This window comes from Cricetulus griseus, assembly GCF_003668045.3.
Source record: "Cricetulus griseus strain 17A/GY chromosome 1 unlocalized genomic scaffold, alternate assembly CriGri-PICRH-1.0 chr1_0, whole genome shotgun sequence".
In the NCBI taxonomy this organism is placed as follows: Eukaryota; Metazoa; Chordata; class Mammalia; order Rodentia; family Cricetidae; genus Cricetulus; species Cricetulus griseus.
In genome coordinates this window covers 69,434,507-69,449,418 of record NW_023276806.1, presented here as the reverse complement: position 1 = coordinate 69,449,418, position 14,912 = coordinate 69,434,507, and the positions used below count along the sequence as shown (strand labels likewise).

The 14,912-nt window shown below is 39.0% G+C and overlaps 1 protein-coding gene across 6 annotated transcripts in view; it reads left to right on the top strand.

Annotated features, from left to right (window-relative positions):
• Positions 1 to 14,219, top strand: part of Fbxw7 (F-box and WD repeat domain containing 7) — a 168,489-nt gene extending 154,270 nt beyond the window's left edge. For all 6 annotated transcript variants that reach the window (XM_027392979.2, XM_027392978.2, XM_027392977.2 and 3 more), the window contains 7 exons: positions 2,122 to 2,245; positions 4,323 to 4,459; positions 5,836 to 5,949; positions 7,365 to 7,546; positions 9,293 to 9,518; positions 11,078 to 11,288; positions 12,287 to 14,219. In XM_027392979.2, coding sequence (XP_027248780.1) covers positions 2,122 to 2,245; positions 4,323 to 4,459; positions 5,836 to 5,949; positions 7,365 to 7,546; positions 9,293 to 9,518; positions 11,078 to 11,288; positions 12,287 to 12,555 — 1,263 coding nt within the window. In that variant the 3' untranslated portion in view covers positions 12,556 to 14,219. The remainder of the gene's footprint in view (positions 1 to 2,121; positions 2,246 to 4,322; positions 4,460 to 5,835; positions 5,950 to 7,364; positions 7,547 to 9,292; positions 9,519 to 11,077; positions 11,289 to 12,286) is intronic.
• Positions 14,220 to 14,912: the final 693 nt, after the last annotated feature.

Below are 14,912 nucleotides of genomic sequence, written 5' to 3'. Positions count from 1 at the left end.
TGGATGTTTGAAAATTCTGGATTCATTAAACAGCAATACTATTTTTGTTCTTATTTTGTCACTTATTTCTCTCACATCCCTTCAAGACCAGTAGTTTTCCGACTGTTGTATTTCTCTGGTCCTTGAATTATGTAATCTTTATTTATTCATTTATTTTCTTAGGTTCATTGGTGTTTTGCCTGCATGTGTATCTGTGTGAGGGTGTCAGAAGCCCTGAACCTAGAGTTACAGACAGTTGTGAGCTGCCATGTGGGTGCTAGAAATTGAACCCAAGGCCTCTGGAAGAGCAGTCAGTGCTCTTAACTGCTGAGCCATCTCTCCAGCCCTCTGTAATTATTTTTGAATACATAGATTTTACTTATATGTTCTTGTCCATTTTTACCAGTCATCCTTCATCTGAGAGAGAGATCACGTATAAATTGTGTTCTTACAGCACTTCATCGCACAGCCATAGGTAACCTCATAGTTTAAATAATGCATGTGTTGACATTTTAGACTTCATTGCTTAATTTTTATCAGCAGAAAGGAATAATTTCCTTGTTCTATATTTTCTCAAATTACTATACACATGCTACTAATTAAATACTAGCATGAAAAAATGACAAGTCATACAAATGATTCTGACGCCTTAAATTTGAACAGAAAAAGAGTTATGCTTTCTCTCTGCTTAAAGAACCACTCTTAAGTTCCTAGTGGCATTAAAGATAGTCAGAATTATAGTTTCCCATTAGATTTGAGTTAAATCAATTTGAGTTAAAGCATCACTCTAGGGAAAAGCAAAATTGATAAACCATCTTTTTCCTGGTGTTTTGCCCTCTTTGGAGTAGTTTTTAAAAATGACATTGTCCCACAAAAGAAATATTTATTCTTGTGAGCTTTTTCAACAACAAAACTCTGATTAAACTTAGGAAAGTAATGTGAGATCATCAGGGCATAAAATAGTAGGAAGCATTTCTTGTACATGAAGTGAATATTCTCCATGATACATTTTATATCCCTGATTCTCTCGTAAGCTTAGTGTCTTTATCTGAGTGTAAGTCTTTCTATTTTGTTTTGCTTAATTCTTATTTTTATAGATAACTCTTAACATGTAAAAGCTTCCTGACCTCAAACCAACAGAATTTTGAACTCTTTGTGGGGCTTGTTTTGTATATGTGTGCTATGTGCATGTGTTCAAATGGGTGTACATAAGTGGATGCAGATGCTTTTGCATACGTGTACCTGTGGAGGTCAGAGGTGTGCTCCCCAGTTGTTCCCATGTTATTGTTGTGAGTCATGAGTCATGATCTCCCACTGGATCCAGAGCCGTAAGCTTCAGGTAACATTCAACTAGAGTAGCCAGTGAGCTCCTGTCTGTCCTCCCAAGTACAGGGAACGTAACTGCCACTGCCATGCCTGGCTTTTACACCAGTGCTGGCATCTGAATCCTTATCTTCGTGGTTGTACATGAAACATTACCAACTGAGCCATCACCAGGCCCCAAAATTTGAGACTGTTTTAGCATTTAAGAAGTAAGCACAGATTATTAATAAAAGGTAAGCCTCAAGATAGTCTCTTGCCTTATATGTTCTTTCACAGACTGCCGGAGTAAGAAAAGAAGTGAAGGTAGAAAGAGAGCCTAGTTTAGTGTATCATCTATGTTTTTGTTTTCATCTACCGGGGGTGGGGGGGGTCATTTGAAAAAAATGCTTTATTTCATGTGGAAGTTAATGGCATAGCTCTAAGCCCTTAGGGAAGTTTCTTTTACCAGAGAGTATGTATTATTTAAAATGTTATTACTATATTGGCATAATGGACTGGTATTTTTCTAATAATTGGTATGAACAAATCTCAAGCCTTTACCAACATTTAAGCTACTCTAAGAACTTGAACACTAGGCTCACACAAGAAACTTGTGATCAGTGGTGTTGTTCTCACTGTAAGTAAATACCAGTAAAATCACAGGTCATCTAGAATAAAGCCTCAGATCCCTTCGATGAGATTAATGAGCATTTTCTTTGCTCTTAAAGTCTACCAAAATACACAGTCCTAGGGAGATGCTCACCCTGTGGAGGGTAACCTCTTTTTTTTTCTGTAATTTTTTGAAATGTGAGTATGTTGTCCTTATTTCCTTTTCCATAGCTGGCACTCTATGTACTTTCATTCCTGGAACCCAAAGACCTGCTGCAAGCGGCTCAGACTTGCCGATACTGGAGAATTTTGGCTGAGGACAACCTTCTCTGGAGAGAGAAATGTAAAGAAGAGGGTAAGGTTCAAAATCACATAGAGAATGTGTTTCTATTCTGAAGAAGCAAAGGATGCTGGAAACAAGTTGAGAAAATAGCTTTTCTGTGCAGGGAGAATAAATTGCTGGCTTAGTGGTACCTGCCAGAGAGTCTGTGCCCATTCACTTCCTCGATCCCAACAGCAAAGGAGTCCACCTGACTTAAAGGAAACCATATTCATCAGTTAATTCCCACTTCTCCCATAAATACTTATTGGTCACCTCATGTGAGCTGAACATTTCTTAAATGCTGGGGAGATTGTACTTTCTGTCTTCTTCCTGACATGGGCCTTATATTTTTGAGGCATAGTTTGGTTTGGTTGAACCCCCTTTCTTAGGAAGGAAGTAATATCCTCCATATCGATCAAGGGGAAGACCTTCTGTTTTACAAACAGGCATCTAGAAAAAGTAATCATTTTGAACAACAAAAAAAAAAGTTCTGAGAAGCAAAATGTTTGAGGGGAAAAAACTGGTAGCCACTGTATTCTGTTAGATGATGCTCCTTTCGAAGCCATGTGACCAGGTGAGAGCATTGATGATTAGTGAGGATTTGTAAAGACTTGAGGTGAAGATCTTGGATGCTTCTTGCTAAGCCTGGTCCTGCAGTCAACCTCTGGCTGCTCTTGGGTTAATCAGTAAAATCTTCTTCCCCAAGCATCTTCACATGTAAAGTAGGGTTTGTTATGTTTTTGAAGAACAAGAGGAAGGCGCAAGAGACATGTTAACCAGTTTATTATATGCCCGGCAGAGTATGGAGACTAAAGAGAGAAGAGGAACAGGGGTAATGGCTGACCACCATGGCCGGTTGCCATAGAGAGGCAGAGAGAGCGTGTAGGTGGGAGAAGAGAGCGAGAAGCAGAAGCAGAAGCAGAAGCAGAAGCAGAGAGAGAGTAGAGAGTAGAGAGCGAGCAGCAGGGAAGTTGGGACTTTTAAAGGGAAGACTGCACATGCACAGAGTCCTCACGCAAGCTGTAATGCAGGCGGGTGATATGGTGATGATGTAGCAGGTCATCCTGTGCGTGCCCTGACTTGTCAGGGGGCGGGGGTCTGTCTCTTAAAGAGATATTGCCGATCAACATTAAAGCCTGAACCTTTCAGGGTTAATCAACTCTGCCTTGCCTTCTTTCTCGGAATCTTTTGTTTCCTCCTTGAGACAGGGTCTCTACAGCCCTGGCTGCCTGGAAAATCACAAGGTAGACCAGGCTGGCTTTGAATTAATGGAGATCCACCTTCCTCTGCCTTCTGAGTGCTGGAATTAAAAGTGTGTGCTGCCATGCCCAGCATAAGAATCATTTTTAAATGCCCTTTAACTGTGTTTGCTAAAAATTATTCTGAACAGCTTGGTCTACAAAGCAAGTTTCAGGACTGCATAGTTGACACCCTGTTTCAACATACATACATACATACATACATACATACATACATACATACATACATACGTAAACAACCTGTGTGCATCTTAATCATACTACTTGGGAGACAGAGGCAGGATTGGTGAAAGCTGGAGGCCATTGCGGTCTATGTAGTGAGTTCTAGGTCAATATCATTTAAAGTGTTTTGTTGTGTATGATCCAGTGGTATTCTCCCCATTCCTTCTTTCCTGTTGCCTATATGTTTTATCTCTGTAAATTTACTACTCTAGAAATCTGTGATACATTATAATTGCCTTATTCACTTAGCAAAATGTCTTAGAGGTTCATGTCACAGCATATGAGCATGGAATCATAGCTATCTGTTCACATCTCTCCTTTTAGTTCTTTTTTGAGCATACATGCAGAACAGCTACATCCTGTGTTACGTTTGGTTCTGAGGAGTCACTGTACTAATTTCTGCAGCAGTAGTACCATTTTACATTCACACAAGCAGTGCACACACAGTCCTATCTTTGTGTGTCCACATCAGCACCTTCTTTGTGAGAAGAAGAAGAGATACTGAGTATAGAACTGCTGTACCAAATACAGACTCACTGCTGCTAAGAGAAAAAACAAGATCTTTATAAAATGTATAATTTTTATTAGTGGTGAAAGAACTTATCCTCTTGAACTCTTGGATACTTTAGGAATTGATGAACCATTGCACATCAAGAGAAGAAAAATAATAAAGCCAGGTTTTATACACAGCCCGTGGAAGAGTGCATACATCAGACAACACAGAATTGATACCAACTGGAGGCGAGGAGAGCTCAAATCTCCCAAGGTAACCGAACTCTTCACATGCTAACAGAAACTGTTAGTCAGTAGAAATGCCTGATCTAGCTCTTCTCTTGTTGGTCTGCAGTATAACTTGATGCCCATCTTCTGTGGAAAGAAAGCTGGCTGTCTTTTAAAATAAGTTCAAATTGTAACTAGCAATGTTCTTGTATTTCTAGTTTCTTTACTCTGATAATTGATAATTTTATTGGAATCAGAGATGAGTTGATCCAGACATGTTGGCTCAGACTTGTACTCAAGAAGTACTCCATACCTGTACTTATGAAGCTGAGGCAGGAGGATAGCTGTGAGTTTAAGGCCAACCTGGGCAACATTACTGAATTCTAGGCCAACCTGCAATATAGTGTGAGACCTTGTCTCAAGAAAGTCTTCCCTAAAATATATGAGTTGGGAGGAAGTGAATTTGTTAGATCATTCTGCATGACATTGTTAATTTTTAGAAATAGTAGTTTTGCTTTTTGTGACTTTCTCTGTTTTTTTTTTATATATAATTTGAAGCAGAAGTCTCATTTTCTGTCTTAGAATATTGTTTCAGATGTATAAATGGTAGAAATCCTCAATTCATATGCTTTTATAACAAAAAATTAGCCAATTTTGGGAGACATTATTTTATATGACAGCATGTACTAGCATACTTTTTAGGTTGAAAAAAAAAAAAAAACAAAACTGTTGTTTGTTATTCCTCAGTTTCTAGGTGTTTTATTTTTCTTTTTTTGTAGTGCTAAAAGTTGAGCCCAGAGCCCTGTCCTCTTCCACCTCTTTTTCTTCTGTTTTAATCTTGAGTTGAGGTTTGTGAGGCTGGCCTGGAGCTCACTTGGTAGCCCAGGATGTGCTGTATATTTTATATAAATTTCTTCTTTCTAAAAACAGATTACAGATTACTGTTCTGACACACAGTTCATTTTTTGCTTTCTCTCTCTCTCTCTCTCTCTCTCTCTCTCTCTCTCTCTCTCTCTCTCTCTCTCTCTCTCTCTCTCTGTGTGTGTGTGTGTCTGTGTGTGTCTGTGTGTGTCTGTGTGTGTCTGTGTGTGTCTGTGTCTCCTTGCATGTACCTATGCGCACACACACAGGCCAGAGGAGGCTGGTAGCTTTCCTGTTCTCATTCTCTGTATGACTTACTTGAGACAGAGTATCTTACAGATCCTAGAGCTAGGCTGGCAGCCATAAGCTCCAACAGTTCTCCTGTGTCCATACTAACAGTGTCGGGGTTACAGGCCTGTGTGTAGCTCTGCCCAGTTTTTATGTGAGTTTTGGGGATTTGGCCCCAGGTCCTGTATGTCTGAGCCATCTCTGTAGCACTTCACTGTATTTTAAAGAATGTGTTGTAATAACATACATGTGATGTGTACATTTTTCTTATAGGTGCTGAAAGGGCATGATGATCATGTGATCACATGCCTACAGTTTTGTGGTAACCGCATAGTTAGTGGTTCTGATGACAACACTTTAAAAGTTTGGTCAGCAGTCACGGGCAAAGTAAGTTCACTTCTTTCCATACTTCTATGAGTCACCATTTTGTGTGTGCAGTCACAGTAAAGTGGGGTGTTGGATCCTCAGCTGTTTTGATAACAAATATTTGATAACAAATAACAAAATGTCTTTAGAAATGTGGTCCTTCTTCCTGTGGTTATGTCACTTTGGCATGGTGGCAGTGGTGTTTTCTTCATTTAAATAGTTTGTTGTCTTTTTCCTTAGATATTCTAAGATTTCTCAGATGCCCCTCTTCTCTGAGCTTCCGTCTCACCTTTCCCATCATGGCTCCCTAACGTCTTCCAAAATATGACTGAGTGATTTGTAATTTTCCTTGTAGACTGCTTTGTTGCTGAGCTATCTATAATTTAGAAATCAAGTAAATCCTGTTAATCTAAAGTTGTCTCAGACTTGAATGGTAAGGAAATGAAGCAGGGGAGGTTTTAAATACTGGGTTGAAGAGCCAAGCAGTAGCTTTATTTCACATAGCATTCCTTAATGAGTCGCTAGTGAATATTGACTTTATCTGTCCAAAGGAGAATTTTTTTTATGAATTAAGTAATCAATCATTTAAAAGGTAAAAGAAGACAGTATGTTTTAAAAAAAAATGTCTTTCGCTGTGTTGTTCCTTGGACAAGACTCTTATAAATACCCAAAGCAGATGTTAAAATTTTCAGAGCAGCTACACGTTTCCAGGATATAATACTAGTTTTGGACTTATCTCAGAGTCTCAGTGTCTGTCTTTACATGTCTAGAGTAGCATGGCCAGCCCCTAACTACTGCCTTAAGGCAGACGGATGCACTGTGGTATGTGGCCACACCCAACTCTCTTGGCATTCTTGCCTTGGTTCTCCTCCATGGGAGGCACCCTTTTGCAGTTTTAATATTATTTAATCATAGTGGTCAGGCTAGAGCTGTTGAACTTGCTTGTATTACATTATGTTTGCTTTCTGCCATGTCTTATGCTTTGTATCAAATGATTCTTCTTAAATTTCTTTACTTCATTTTATTATTTTGTGTTTGTGTGTGTGTACCACATACATGCCAGGTGCCCTCAGAGACCAGAAGAGGGCATCAGATTCCCTGGCATTGGAGTTATAGGTGGTTGTAAGGCACTAGGTGCTGGGACTCAAACCCCAGGTCCCTGAAAGAGCAGCTGGCGCTCTTAGCCACTGAACCATCATCTCTCCAGTCCTGTCTGTTTCATATCATGTTTGCTATGCATGCATAAGCATATACTGCTACAAAATAAACAATTCGGTAATAATGGTGTCATGTAGCATCGATGTGTAGATGCTTTCCTGGTGATCTAATAAAGTTGAATATGTAAGACTTTATTCCAGATTCTAATGAGATGTTAGTATATTTTTTGACTTGCTTTCATTTCTACCTAAAATTAATCATCTGAAGTGTTTTTTCAGTGTCTAAGAACATTAGTGGGACACACAGGTGGAGTATGGTCATCACAGATGAGAGACAATATCATCATTAGTGGATCCACTGACCGGACTCTCAAAGTATGGAATGCTGAGACTGGAGAGTGTATACATACTTTATATGGGCACACTTCCACTGTACGCTGTATGCATCTCCATGAAAAAAGGTAAAGGAAATCCCATTATGATGGGGACTTTCACGTCTGTTACTTGTGAATTTGAGATTCAAATAGTGCTAATGAGCTCCAAAAGTTGATACTAATGATTACAGTGCAATATTCCTTAGTTAGTAAAATCAGGTTATATTGGCTTAAAATTGGAGGATTGTCTTAAAATTTTCTTTTTCATTCAATGACTGTACAATCATTTTTCTTGACGCTCAGCTCTCTAATCCCCTTTGTTGTTCGTTTGGTGACTCATCATCTTCAAAAAAATCATTTTCTTTCTTGACAGTCATATGTAGGAGCAACAAATTCAGTCACTTCGACATTAGCCTGAATCCTTGAGTGACCCACCCACTTTGCCCCCACTCCATCATGTCCCTAGATCTGAACAAACACTGAGGTCCAGGGCTTTCACTTATTTTCTCATTACCTGTCATCTGAACTATGCAGAGATCTCAGGTCCTGACTTTTGCACAGCTGGCAGAGAGCTCTGGTATTAGGATTGTTTCAGCCACGTCTGGCCTGCTAGTCCATTCTTTCCTGGTGCCTCTGCCTGGTGCTTTGTATCTTACCTGCAGTGTCTTCTGCTACAATCATGTCCTTCTGTTGACACATCTTCATTGCACCTAGCTAAAAAATTGTGTTTTCTACTTCATTTGTCAAAAAATATTCTTTTGGCCTGATATGAGAACATGCTGCTAATCTTTGCACTGGAAAGATAGAGACAGGAGAATCCTTGAAGTCACAGCTTTTTAGAGGAGACCCTTCCTCTAAAAGAATGTATCTTAGAAGAATCATTATAACGAGTTCACAGCAGAGCAGCCATGACCTGTAACTCTGTCCATGCTGCTTTATCTATTAAGAACTGTTTTGGTAAGTAGGCTGTACCCTGCAGGTGTGATATATATACAGGGACTCCTTTTTACTTTCAATTTGAACCACTTTGCACAGTGTGTTGTGTGATTAAAATTTAAGGGATGAGTTTCAAGAGACCTTGCATTTCCATGTTGGTTGCATTCATTTTCCCACACTTAATCATTCCACTCTTCCAAATACAGAGACTGACTTTTATCTCTTGGGAATGTGACATAAAGGTACCTGGTTAGCAATCCAGAGGTAACTGCATGGTTGTATCACTCCTCTTTTTAGAACAGTATAATTTTATAACATTGAGCCAATTTCTGTTACTTCTATAGGAATATCTTTAAAAATCTGTATCAGCACATATCTGAAACCGCATTCCCTGCATGGGAAGTATAAGAAAACAGCCCTAGTTTTCTGAGACCCAAATTAAATGTAAAATTTTTTTTTTGAAAAATAATCATATTGAAAAGTTTACTTTCTCAAATAGGTAATAGGAGTTCATAATTGAAATGTAATGGAAGGACAAAGATATTAAAAACAGTTCTGGATTGTTCTAAGTTTAATACCACCTAATTCTGCATTGAGGGTTGAGCTGCGTGTACCATGCTACCATTTCACTTCTAATCAAGATAAATTGTATGTATGGAGAGCTGCTTGCTTCTTGAATAGGGTGAGGTTGTTTCCTTAAGTCATGGACTTCTAGTCTTCCTCACTTCCCATTCCAGGCAGAGTAACTTGAATTTATATCTGAAGGCATTAGGGTAGTGATTCTTGTTAAAGTGTTTCTGTTCTGTTTATGAAGAGAAAGCGAACACTGTTTTGCAGGCTATGTGCATTTGTGCTCTTCAGAATTCTAATACCTTGTTTTCTGTTTCCTCTCTGCAGAGTTGTTAGCGGTTCTCGAGATGCCACTCTTAGGGTTTGGGATATTGAGACTGGCCAGTGTTTACATGTCTTGATGGGTCATGTAGCAGCGGTCCGCTGTGTACAATATGATGGCAGGAGGGTTGTTAGTGGAGCATATGATTTTATGGTGAAGGTGTGGGACCCAGAGACTGAGACCTGTCTACACACGTTGCAGGGACACACTAATAGAGTCTATTCATTACAGGTAAGAAGCTGTCTCACCCATCCACACCCCTAGATGCTCTGGTGATGACTCATAAGATTTTTCTTTTCAGCTAGTTACCGTCAAGTTGCTGTTTATATATACCTTAAAATTACCATGAAGAAAACAATAAATTTCAAAATCATTTAGCTGATTTAATGGCTTCGATTTCTATGATCCATTTTCTCTTTAAAATGCAAATATTTGTCTTAAAACCTGATACTTCAGGGCTGTAAATTTTGCCACATTAATTAATAGATAATCTCATAGGAGAATAACTTGGATCTTAATAAACTCCTTAGCTGAGGATTAATTTGGCCAAAAGCTGCCCCTTTGCCTTGATAACTAAAAGTTGATGGGCCGTGTAATTGTGATTCTATCCCCATTTAAAGTAGCCGTGGAGACTCTCTGCAGAAAGCTACATAGTTGCCCAGGGCCATTGACTGGGGCCATAAAAAGGTGAATCTGACTAACCTGTTATATTTCCTTATATTTGAACATGATGTTTATTAATAGATTATAATATTTCAAAAGCTTCAGTAACTAGACATAAAGCGTGGGTTGAAATTATTTCTGGAAATGCAGCATTTTCCATTTTTAAAAACTTCCTGTTACATAATTCCCTTCCCAGTTACTTGCCTGTTAGTGATCAGCCAAGTAGAACAGAATCCCAGTGCTGACCTTGCTGTTCTTGGGGCATTTGATTCTTAACTGATGGTAATGAAATATTGATATATGATAAAGATGTTGATTACTTTAAAAAAGATGATGGCTTCCAAGGGGAGGAGATTGGCTGCCACTGCTTTTGCTACTTGTGTGCTTAGAACCTTAGAGAAGACCTCAGAATATATAGTCAGGTATTAGATATACCTCCTGGGGATTGGTAGATGTTTATTGGCTTTCAGTGTCCTTGGGAAGCTGAAAAGAGGGGCTACATTGCTTTTATTACTAAAATGCCTCCTATTCTAATTCCTGATAACAGCTCTCTTTTACTAATTTTCTAATTAGCAATAAGTTGTTGTAAATAACTTCATTCTACAAACAGTTTTTAATGGAATTTACTTTTGAGCATCACAAAAGTTATCTGTGGCCCTTCCCATGCCTTGGGTGCTGATAGGCATGGCTTTTTTAAAACTCAAGCTCTGACTTTGGCTTCCTATGGCAAGTCAGACTCATCTTTCTCGATGAATACATGCAATATAGCTTCCAGCTGGGACCAGGTGATCTGAAAGGAATGCTGTCCTTTCAGGTTCTTCCTTTTCTTTTTGAAATTGTTTCTTCCTCTTTTTGAACTATTGGGCAGTTTTGTTCAGTTTCCTTTTTTTTGTTGTTGTTGTTTTGGTTTTCTTTTTAATTTTAAGATAATTTATGAAAATATTTTGGAGACATGATCCGTAGGCTGGCATAATGGCATGTACATCTGCTTACCTTTGAGTTTATCCCAATGCACTCTTTGTTCTGGCCTTACATGTTGCTGTAGCCCCCTCCCCATTGTGAGGAAGGTCTACCAGCTGATAGAAAGGAATCCATGTTTCTGTTCTAATACACTGTGTCTGTTGTAGTTTGATGGCATCCATGTGGTGAGTGGATCTCTAGATACATCAATCCGAGTCTGGGATGTGGAGACAGGGAATTGTATTCACACATTAACAGGACACCAGTCCTTAACAAGTGGAATGGAACTCAAAGACAATATTCTTGTCTCTGGGAATGCAGATTCTACAGTTAAAATCTGGGATATCAAAACAGGACAGTGTTTACAAACATTGCAAGGTAAGTATTAATCCTCCTTCAGCCATGTTCTTTCAAAATGTCATTGCTATTCAAGAGAGAACCTGTGTAGGGCAAAGATTTAACCTCATGCAGAGTACTTACTCCTGATGACTTTATGAATGTTTGGCTTTCAAAACTAGGCCACCTTGAAAAATGGTTTTCAATTGTGTCTTTAATGTGAAAATTCTTACTCATTTCCTGCATGTTCAGTCGACTCTATTTAACCTTAACAATGAGAAGAAAGACTTGGCTGTCTCACAGAACCAATACTTTTTTTTTTTTTTTTTTGACTGATCATTATATTTTGAATTGAAGCATCTCTGATAGGAAATTACCTTGGCTTCCACTTAACCACCTGCTTCAGCTGGGATGGGAAGGATTAATAGTTCCCTTTGAGATAAAGAGACACGTGAGAAGGTTAATATTGGAGGCACAGCGCCATTGGATTCTTCATGATACACTTTTTGATATTTAAATGCACCCTTAGAAGGCTTGTTTGTTTGTTTTTAGTGGAGCCATCTGAGGGCATCATGTGGTGGCCTTTGTCCATTAATTTTGACTGTCCCTGGGAATTTGGGGATAGTGTAAGTTCAGTTTTCTTCTTTGACTGGTCAGTTCAGAGTGGCAGAGTGACAGATCTGTCACATTAATTTTTTCCAGCAGTAGAATGTATGAAGCTGCACTGCTGTGTCATTTCATGAAAGCTGTCCTTCATGGAGAACAAAATAGATGTCTGGTAGTTCACCTGACTTACTGGGAGACAGACTTTGAAAGTTGATGCTTCAGTACAAATAGCTACCAGTTTCTTGTTTGTTTGTTTGTTTGTTTGTTTGTTTTTTAACATCCAAGCTGGTCCTAAACTACAACAAGGTTTCTAAATGTGCAACTTTTTAAATGTTAAATTTCTTGTATCTTCTAACTAGAAGATGACGGGTCCTGTGCACAAGCCCCTGACCACCGTTTCTAACTAGTAATTAAGTCCCTGTGCTTTTGCCTAGGTCCCAACAAGCATCAGAGTGCTGTGACCTGTTTACAGTTCAACAAGAACTTTGTAATTACCAGCTCAGATGATGGAACTGTAAAACTCTGGGACTTGAAAACGGGTGAATTTATTCGAAACCTAGTAACATTGGAGAGTGGGGGAAGCGGGGGAGTTGTGTGGCGGATCAGAGCCTCTAACACCAAGCTGGTATGTGCAGTTGGGAGTAGGAATGGCACTGAAGAAACCAAGCTGTTGGTGCTGGACTTCGATGTGGACATGAAATGAAGAGCAAACAAGATGAATTTTGTCCAACTGTGTAGACAATATACTCCCTGCCCCCCCTGCGCAAAAATAAAAATTGAAAAGGAAAAAAAAAAAAACAGAAAAGAAAAAAAAAACAGAAAAAAAAGAGAAAAAAAGAAAAGGAAAAAAATCCCTTGTACTCAGTGGTGCAGGATGTTGGCTTGGGGCAACAGATTGAAAAGACCTACAGACTAAGAAGGTAAGAAGGATCAAAGAAGAGACAAGAAACCGCAACTGACAGGAGGCGGCAGCTGTCGCATCACCTAAAGGCTTCACTTCTGACTGAGGGGCAGCTTTGCAAAAGGAGACTTTCTAAATCCAACCAGGTGCAATTATTTTTTATTTTCTTCTCCAGTGGTCATTGGGCAGAGCTACACCAAGATGTTGTGACCGTCACCTAGAAAGGAGTGGCAATAATATCCAAACATGTGCTGATTGATCTTCTAATCAGAGAGCATCTGCAACAAAAAGTCATTTTTCTGAAGTGGAAAAGCTTAAAGAAATTACTGTGAATTATTTTTGTACAGTTATCATGAAGCTTTCTTTTTTTTTTTTTTCTTTTTCTTTTTTTTTTTTTTTTTTTTTTTGCCAACCATTGCCAATGTCAATCAATCACAGTATTAGCCTCTGTTAATCTATTTACTGTTGCTTCCATATACACTCTTCAATGCATACATTGCTCAAAGGTGGCAAGTTGTCCTGGGTTCTGTGAGTCCTGAGATGGATTTAATTCTTGATGCTGGTGCTAGAAGTAGGTCTTCAAAAATGGGATCGTTGTCCCACCCCTGTACTGTACTCCCAGTGGCCAAACTTATTTATGCTGCTAAATGAAAGAAAGAAAAAGCAAATTATTTTTTTTTATTTTTTTTCTGCTGTGACGTTTTAGTCCCAGACTGAATTCCAAATTTGCTCTAGTTTGGTTACAGAAAAAAAGACTTTTGCCACTGAAACTTGAGCCATCTGTGCCTCTAAGAGGCTGAGAATGGAAAAGTTTCAGATAATAAAGAGTGAAGTTTGCCTGCAAATAAGAATCGAGAGTGTGTGCAAAGCTTATTTTCTTTTATCTGGGCAAAAATTAAAACACATTCCTTGGGACAGAGCCTGAGGTGCCTGTTCTGTGGAGAAACTTCTTTTTGAGGGCTGTGGTGAATGGATGAACGTATATAGTAAAACTGACAAGATATTTTAAAGATATATATAAAATACAGAATAAAAGGAAGTTGCTGGTCAGTCGTAGCATCTTACAGTATTTGGGAAAACAACTGTTACAGTTTCATTGCTCTGAGTAACTGACGTGAGAGGAGCATCGCTCTGTAGTGACGGTGTCACCCGCAAACCAGCGCGATGAACGGGAGTCAGATGGTCCGCCTCATTCACCAGGAGCCGTAACTCAAGCTGAACTGTGAAAGTGGTTAACACTGTATCCTAGTCAGTCTTTTTTTTTCCTCCTCCTGTTTATTTTTTTGTTTGTTTTATTTATAGTCTGATTTAAAACAATCAGATTCAAGTTGGTTAATTTTAGTTATGTAACAACCTGACATGATGGAGGAAAACAACCTTTAAAGGGATTGTGTCTATGGTTTGATTCACTTAGAAATTTTATTTTCTTATAACTTAAGTGCAATAAAATGTGTTTTTTCATGTTATTATGCCTGTTTCTTTCACTTGGATAATACTGTTTCATTATAGAGTGTTTGTGTCTAATGTTTTAAATAATTGGGTTTTGGTTTCTTAGCATTCCCTTCATTGTAACATAGAAATCAGTGCTACCAAGCTCAACCAAGGGCGAGGTACTGTGGATGTCACCTGCAGTGGCAAGGATGCCACTGCACTGTACTTACTTTCATCTTTGCATTCGGTCTATAAACATGGCGTCTGGTACCTTCAGCACCTCAAAGGTGGGCCTGAGAGCTACAGCTCAAGCTGGTTAGGTTGTGCCCCAGAATAACCAGTGTAATGACAGTATCCAACCCCTGTTTTCAAAAACCAAAATTCTCATGCTGCCTTTGATGAAATTCTAGCAAACTAAAACAAGGTTTTGGGAGGGAAAGTGTATGTATGTATGTCCATGTTTGTGTCTGTCCGCCCTTACATTCTTATTTTGCCATTACAGAGTCTGGAAAGACATATATCTCTAATAATCTCAACTATCCAGGCCATAAGAAACAAGTCTCAAATAAGAAGTCCTTCCTTGTAGATGAGACTCTCTCTTCACAGAGCCCTACTGCTCAAAGACCGAGTCATCACAGGAGTAGGCCCAGGAGTCTGTGTTGAACATGACTCTTACCCTGGAGAGACACTGGCTTACACACTGTTCTAGAAACTCTGGTTTACCCAGC